At 36.4% G+C, this 8,089-nt stretch overlaps 1 protein-coding gene across 1 annotated transcript; it reads left to right on the top strand.

Moving 5' to 3' along the window:
* Window positions 1-167: 167 nt before the first annotated feature.
* LOC100368770 (uncharacterized) lies at window positions 168-3,072 on the top strand. Its single transcript, XM_002732303.4, has 4 exons — window positions 168-278; window positions 581-1,105; window positions 2,244-2,327; window positions 2,537-3,072. Exons 2-4 carry the CDS (start codon window positions 600-602, stop codon window positions 2,688-2,690), a joined length of 744 nt encoding a protein of 247 aa, XP_002732349.1. The 5' UTR covers window positions 168-278; window positions 581-599; the 3' UTR covers window positions 2,691-3,072.
* Window positions 3,073-8,089: the final 5,017 nt, after the last annotated feature.

Below are 8,089 nucleotides of genomic sequence, written 5' to 3'. Positions count from 1 at the left end.
AGAAAAATAGATTTTGAAATATTAATCGTACTTTAAAAATATATCCTTCATATTATTTATTTGACTTGTTAATGAAGTATGATTGCTTAATTTACCAAACTATAAATCTACCCCTTGTACGAGGAGGGGAAATATCCCTGATTCGCACTTCAGGAAACCCGTCAGTTGACCTTTTTGTTTGTACAACATAGCGTTTTAGACGTCCAGTTCTACTAGGCGAAGCGGATCACTTCTTAAATACCTCTGATCTATAGTCGCCGTACTATTTTGTATCCCAGGTTCGTCATCGCTTCGTAGACAACTCTTACGTCTTCGGCAATATTATGTTCCACGTTGTGAAGTAAAATCGCGATTCGCACGCGTCAATCTGGCGACGGCGTTCTTCAGTTTCATTGATTTCGACAATGCATTCATTCATGTGATACACTATCAGTAAACCGTTCGCTCGTCGTTCATTATTGCTCGAGGATTACTATATCGCGACAAGACAACATATTATATATATATTAATATAGTTAATACTCAATATTCTTCGATATTTTTTGTTATTTCCTACTGTCTTCATTTCTCCGCTATACAGGACAAAGACATCGCCAAAGATGGTGGCCAGTCGCATTTACGTTGGAGATCTCCGTCCGGATGTTCGCAAGGAAGACTTGGAAAAAGAGTTCGGCAAATTTGGTCGCGTCGTTGATATCTGGATTGCGCGGAACCCACCCGGCTTCGCCTTTCTTGAATTCGACAGCCCTAAAGACGCCGACGTCGCTGTAAGATCTCTTGATGGGAAAAGCGTATGTGGTTCTCGGGTGAGAGTTGAGATATCACGTGGTCGCGGACGCGGTGGTGGCGGCGGAGGAAGAGATCGCGGCGGAGGAAGAGATAGAGGCCCACCACGATCATTCGGCGGTCCCCCAAGAAGTGGTCCACCTGGTATGTCATCAAGGCCGCCACCGTCAGCTTATCGAGACTACCCACCAGACTATTCAAGCAGATACGAGTCGCGATACGACGACGCACCACGATCACGATATGCAGATGGATACAGTTCTTTTGGTTCACGATCACCGAATGCAAGTTATCGCAGCAGATCGCCAATCCGACGAAGGTAGACCACACGCCAGTTTGGCATACAGATGCCTCATTATTTTTATTCGCAGTGATGTATTTCAACACCGCAGTGTTTTCAGAAGAAGGTTCGATCCCCAATTTATAGCAAAATCGCACGTGTCAAACTTCCGATTCGAAATCAAGTAAAATGTAGTACCGATAGTTTATATTTTGGCAAGTTTTCTCCTCTTCTGCTTCCACAGTCTTGTCGCATCCTGGTTATCGCAGTGGTATGCTCACCAGCTTTGATTCCAGACAACCTACGTGCGCTCACGTGTATATTTGTTTTTCATTTGGTCATTCTGTCTATTGTTTGGCATGTGCTAATTTGGAATGAAAACCAGTCTTCATCACTTATCTACAAAAATTTCGCTCTTCACTTCACTTCATTGTCGGGGCATGTGTCACACACGATTCAGTATACTGGTATTGTTTATTTCGCTTTGCGAACCTGCTGCTCCCGCCTGCTCTGCCTTCCCATTCAAATGGATAGCGGCGTCGCAATACATCAATAAAATACCTAGATATATCAGCGATTCCTACGTATACATGTGCAAGGCATCTGAAGCAGACATTTTATGTTCACTTCGCTTCCAAAGCGTTTATTCATCCAAAATACGCATCGTTTTTAATCAGGCTCAGTTGAGATTTCTTTTGGAGAAAAGGAATTCATTCGCTGTTATCAGTTGCACTGCACAAAAGTCGCAATATACCTCGCTAATGAATCTGCTCGCCCATTCCAATCTTGTCGTCACCAGCATATGTTGAGACACCATGGGTCAGTTGGCGGTGTATTGGAGATGAAATGGTACAGTTGGTTGTCCATATTTCTCTTTTTTTAATAATTCTTTCAATTGTCATGTGAATAAATGCATGTATTCGGTGAAAAGCTTTGATATATTAGACTTAACTGTTATAGTCTGATTTTTAATGATGTCATGCTTAATTATGTTACAGTATTTCATGGTGTACAATAAGACACTTTACTTGTTAGTGATGCTTTGGATGTTTGTTATACATGTGCATGTATATAGACAGTCGTATAACAACATTATCATCATATATTTATTTACTATATTGTTATAAAATAACGCAAAAGTTTATGCCAGATCAATAATGTGGCTTCTTTGTTCTAGATCTCCACCAGCGTTATCAAGAAGTAGAGATTATGTCAGAGAATATAGAGACTATCGGGATTATGCCACATCAGCAGCTCCTAGGTGAGTGAGGTAATAACATCTTTATCACTCCAAAGTCGTCAGTAGCCTTGCCAATTCTCTCCTCTCCTCTACTGTAAAACCTCATCGAACAGCCGCCGGTCTTCCCTTTCACTGCAAGTTTCTTTCTGACCTCTCTAAAAGTATGACAATTTTTTAATGCATTTTGTCTACACAACTTGAATCTGATGCATTAATTTTATATTTTGCAGTTACGGAGCGTCTCGTTACGATAGGTCGTACGATAGAGGGCCGCCTCCACCTCCTCCACCTGGCACTTACGACAGACCACCTTATGACAGAAGTCCGTACGAGAGGGCATCAACTGCATACGATAGAACAAGATCACCCCCGCCAAGGCGATAGAAGGGAAATATCCACCTACAAAAAAAAACTTACTAGTATTTATTTTGTTCATGCATGTAAATATGTGTTGTGCTCTGCCACATACAGCCAGGTCTTTGATTTTAAACTAGCAGTTTGTCTGGGTCCTATGGAGATTTGGTATAAACATTGAATATTGAATTAGTACACACTTTGCACATAGAAAAACATTAATTTAGATAGGCCAAGGGGGATAATGATTGGATCAACCGGTATTGCAAGAAAAATCCAATGGGTGTGTGACATTTATTGGAAAGAGATTTGACTCTGTGCCAGTAATGTCGTTGCACATGTTTTTCCTGCTAAATCTTCAAAGTGTTTTTTTTTTTTAAATAGCTAGTATATGATTATGTACTCTCAAAAACTGAATATTGTTTTCACCAAGGCATCCACATTGAGAGCAGTGTCTGAATACACCAAATATTGTCTTTAATTATCATTTTCTTGTTCATCCTTTTTGTTTATAGAAGTTTTTAAACAGGCCGATTCAGGGGTCCTTCATCTAATCTTTCCCCAGTGTAGCAGGACAGACTGTTTTTGGCTTTGATAATACCGTATTGTTGAAATTGTATGTCATTAATTTGTAGAGTACTGCTTGAAGAAAAAAGCTATTCATTGTATTAAATTGTATTGAAATGGTTAGTTCATTGATCCAAGTATACCCTCTCAAGGTGTTACATTTATAAAACTGCATCTTTACAAATGGTCTCGCTATGTAACTGACATGTCTTTGAATAACTACCAGCAAGATCTTTTTAGCTTGCTCATTAATGTTATTCACATTTGTACAACAGACTGTTATTCTAGTATGTTTTAAGTATTAAAAAGCTTTTTAATGTGAGTTGTTATCTGTTATGATGGTATGAATGCAAGAAAACTATTGTCTGGTGGCATGAATGGTTGTTCTTAATTTTTTTGGAAGCTTGTATTGATCTGGGTCCTACTTTGTCAGCGTGGGCGTTATTTACATTTGGTTGCTGGCTGCCCACTCGAACATCATCGTGGATCCTGTTATAGCGAAAATTAGGTGAATGCATACTTTTTTTAGATCGAGCAGATAAGCTACATAAATATGAATGAGTACAGTGACTGTCAGAACCTCAATTTATCCATAAAAAATCTTGGTTGTATTACCGGTAATTTGAGTGACAATTGATGGTCATATAGTCTCTCCATGCAATGGTGTTGATATGCAAGTAAATGTGTGAACACGCACAAAGATAAAATTTTGAAGGTCTTGTTTCCTTGAAGGGCTTTATCTATTTTGTAATGGCAAAGGGAGCTATGTCTATTTTTCAAATGCTGTAATAGTATTTTTTCAATGCATGAATACAGTGAGCTGACATTTTGTTGTCCGTGTATTGCATACTGAAATTCAGGCAGGTGGCCTGTATAAGCAATATCTGCATAATAATCAGATTATGAATATTCATCATCTAACCTACAAAATTAAATAACCAAAGACAAGAAAATTTGTTTTTTTTAGTTCTTTGAAAAAAAAAATCAATTAAGTTATTATTAGCTAAATGAGCAGAGTGCCTGTTAAATGACTGTTGCGTGTTTTAACTGAACCTTGATGGTTTCCTTTTAGCACAGTCGCATATCAACAGTACTTTCTAGCAACATTGAATTATTACATTCATGAATAATTCCTTTCATTGAGAGAATATTTGAAAATAACAAAATTTAACCAAAAATTATCAATATTTTTAAAATTACTATGTAACTTATTGCCACTGCTCCCTTTAATTTTTTTGAATCTTGAAAATACTGTGAAAATTTGCCCATTCTCTCCTTGTTTTTTCTGCATACAAAATGCATGAAAAGTTCTCAAAAGACAAAATTTCACTGAGAAACTACAATTGAATCTGAGAAAATTGAGCAAAAATAAGGCTTAGAGGGAACACTGACTATCGCTAATATTGGCACCACCGAGGGATAATATTATTTCTTTTTTTTTGAAACAGCTTAGGATAATATTATCTCTCTTGTTGGGGCCACCAGGGGATAATATCTCTCGTGTTGGGGCCACCGGGGGATAATATCCTTGTTGATGGATGACTCATAGATAATATTATCTCTTCTTGAGGGATCTCTCAGGGATAATGTTATTTTCTAAGTTTGGACCACTCTGGTATGATGATATCTCCTTCCTTCTTTGGACCACTCTTAAGTATTTCCTGTGGTGACCAATACCTGGGAAGAATGAGATTATATTATCTCACTAATTATTGGCAATACTAACACAATATAATTTTCTTCGACAGTGATGGCCAGTTCATGGGAATAATGAGATAATATTTTCTCACTCGCGATGACAATATGTTGGTCAAATATAATATTACTTAAAAAAAAAAACGATTCATTGGAACTGTGGAGGTAATATTTCTGTAGAATTAGACAATAAATGAGATAATATTTTCTAGTGATAGCCAATACTTCCTGTCTAACTTTCTTCAATTTATTTTTTTGTTTCACAACAAATCACATTACAGAAAACACCAAAGTACTGGCTTATACTAGCAGTTAATATGTCTTTTATTAGAATATGAAAAACTCATTGATACCAAATATTTGCATTAAAAATAAATACAAAATAAAAATTGCAATAATCCATGCTTTAAAAAAATGCATTGAGCTGAACTAAAATTTAACATGTGTCACGTCTCAGCTAAGATATCTCAAAAAAAGTCTTTTAACAATTTAATAAAACAAAAGTGCATAAAATGCCTATGACAAGTTGTGAGAATAAAGATTTTACTTGAGAAAATGAGTCAGGCTCGAAAACAGGACATTTGGTGTTTATAAGGTTTTGCAATGGGCGAGAGGCACTTGGTGTGTTGAAGTATAGGTAATGGTGTATTACTGGGAATGACAAAGCAACCAAACCCTATATTGTAATAATATAGTTCACTGTTCTGGTAACCAAATAACAATATTGATATCAGTTTACCGTTACAAACAGTTCCATTTGAACAAACAATAATGCTATTCTGTTAGTAAAATAGTAGACTATATTGTAATACTGCTGGTTGTGTTGCTAGTTCGTTTCACAGTAAGGATAATACCACAGTTGTTGCTAGCATCTTGTAACGCGCACATTGCATTGTGCATTAAGTTGTTCTCTATTAACATTTGCAATCATAAACACACAATTTATAGTTACCAGCTTCCATCACTACAGAAATTAAAATATGCAGGTAAATGTAATGTGCTGAACAAGGTGTTAATTTACTAGTAAATACCGTTGGTATATTGTAGTCATTCGTTCGAAAGCATAATTCTAATGTGTGTTATTTCAGGGAGCCTACCGTTCTCCAAGACTCAACTGATTCCTGCCGTTGGTGGCGTGGTTGAGAGTCTAGAATCACCGTTTCAGCCAGAGCACTGGAAGCCTACATCTGAACCCATAATAGCTTCGGAGGCTATATTTTCGAATTGAAATTGGTAGTATTTTTCAATTTGTAAGAACAATGCGTGCCAAATTTTCATTGTGATGTTTACAGGATGTCTTTGTACATTGTACCAGTTTACTGGTCTGCATACGACGATAATGATATAGCAATATAGTTCGTCCAATGATGAAAGCATTTTGTGTACCAAGGGTTCGGAGATTTTGCAAAAACACATTTGACAATAATGGTGAATAAAATCGGAGCATCATCATCAAATAATCTTGCCCAGAACTCAATCGTAATCGTAAATTTGCATGGCACGTATTCTTGGCTTATTACAGATAGCGTAGTATAAAGCATATCTTCTGTTGGGAGCCTTTCCTGTGATGATGACATCGGGGTACAGGTCGCTCCCAATAGCGCTGTTGCGAGATTACACAAGACAGTGCAGTTATAGCATGCTTTAGAGTTTGTGCTGATATGAATACATTGCATTCAGTTTGTAAGAGGGTGAAATAGATGTTTCTGGCTGTGCAATTTATCTTGTATCTAGTCAAGTCTAAATATATGAGTTATAATTTATGAAATAATCACAGTTATGTGTTATACATTCTATAACAACGGGATACTGACTAAAAATCATTTTCAACTTGACGATGACGAAAGTTAAGTTGGAGTGTACAGATTTGTCAATTTAAAAAAAAAAGTACAATTATGCTGTGATAGGTATTTTTGATGGTTAAAAACCTTTCACTTAGGTAACCGGGATTCGGTCGTTTCCACGCTAGGCTGACAAAAGACACACACAAGCTTCGTTCATGTTCCTAAAACGATTCTCTCTGGTCCCTGGTTTTCACCCGAGACAGCATTAAATCCATCTTTATTTCTTGTCACCCCTTAACCAATTACAATCAGTATAAGAGACTCCAAGGCCTTGCCTTCAAACAAACAACCAATCACATGAAAGTTTTACACATCATAATCAATTAATTACTCGTCAAGCTGTCTAGAGAAAACATTTCTATACATTGTCAACACTAACTAATATTGATGGGGTAATAATCTCGCACTAACATTCCACCAAGATACTACCTTTTTTAAACTCGCAAACAACATTGGTTTAGAATTACAGCTACTGTCTTGTATCTTAAAAACTGCAGAGTCATAAAATGTTTTTGGTTGATTTCGACCAGCTCGCCATCTGGTCTTGTCATTAACCTTTATCAGTATATGTCATGACAACCACTGTCAAACTGACTGAAATATAAATCATGATAATGCACTGGACCATACTGTAATATATAAAATCAGTTATTTTACATTTTTTCTTTTAATCTTATTTGTACATATTGTTAAAGTTTTTTTTAGTATATTAATATACTTTCAAATTGATAGTCAGAGATATTAGGCTCCTCCAACATTTTTAAGAATTGACTGATTGGTTGATTGATTGATGTAACGTAGCTCAGTTTGTGTTTATAATGTTAAAATTCGGAGATTAATAAAGCCATTGTTAAAATTCGGAGATTAATATAGCCATTGCGAGAGGCTGAAGGGTAAAACTGGAAAACCAATAATTAGTATTTGTTCAAAAAAGAATATTAGTATCCCCAAAAAAATGATATTAGTATAAAATTTCCGCGCCGACAAATCATATAACGCTATATGTGAACACAGACTAGTAATACAATTGTATTACCGGTAGTAGAGATGTAAATAACAATTTAAATGTGACAACTTGGAGGTGGCATGGTATGCTACTACATCAGTCAACGGAAGTGTTTACGGTTTCTTTAATGTTATTAATAAAACAAAAAACTGTAATGCAATGTTAGTGAGCGTGATATAATGAGGTATTATAATGTCCCAGCTTACTGCCTCCGTTGAAAGAAAGGAAACGACACGAAACCGTGCAATCTGCGATCTGTTTGTATATTTGTAGTGAAATAAGTACATGTAGTTGGAGGTACTCGGAGTTTATGGCAG

This window comes from Saccoglossus kowalevskii, chromosome 2, assembly GCF_978046115.1.
Source record: "Saccoglossus kowalevskii chromosome 2, keSacKowa6.1, whole genome shotgun sequence".
In the NCBI taxonomy this organism is placed as follows: domain Eukaryota; kingdom Metazoa; phylum Hemichordata; class Enteropneusta; family Harrimaniidae; genus Saccoglossus; species Saccoglossus kowalevskii.
Note: the sequence above shows the minus strand (reverse complement) of the source record. Positions and strands in the feature narration are given on the sequence as shown.

Coding starts and splice junctions, on each gene's coding strand:
- LOC100368770 (XM_002732303.4), top strand. CDS start 600: ATGGTGGCCAGTCGCATTTACGTTGGAGATCTCCGTCCGGATGTTCGC. Junction 1,106..2,243: donor AGATCGCCAATCCGACGAAG/GTAGACCACACG, acceptor TCTTTGTTCTAG/ATCTCCACCAGCGTTATCAA. Junction 2,328..2,536: donor GCCACATCAGCAGCTCCTAG/GTGAGTGAGGTA, acceptor TATATTTTGCAG/TTACGGAGCGTCTCGTTACG.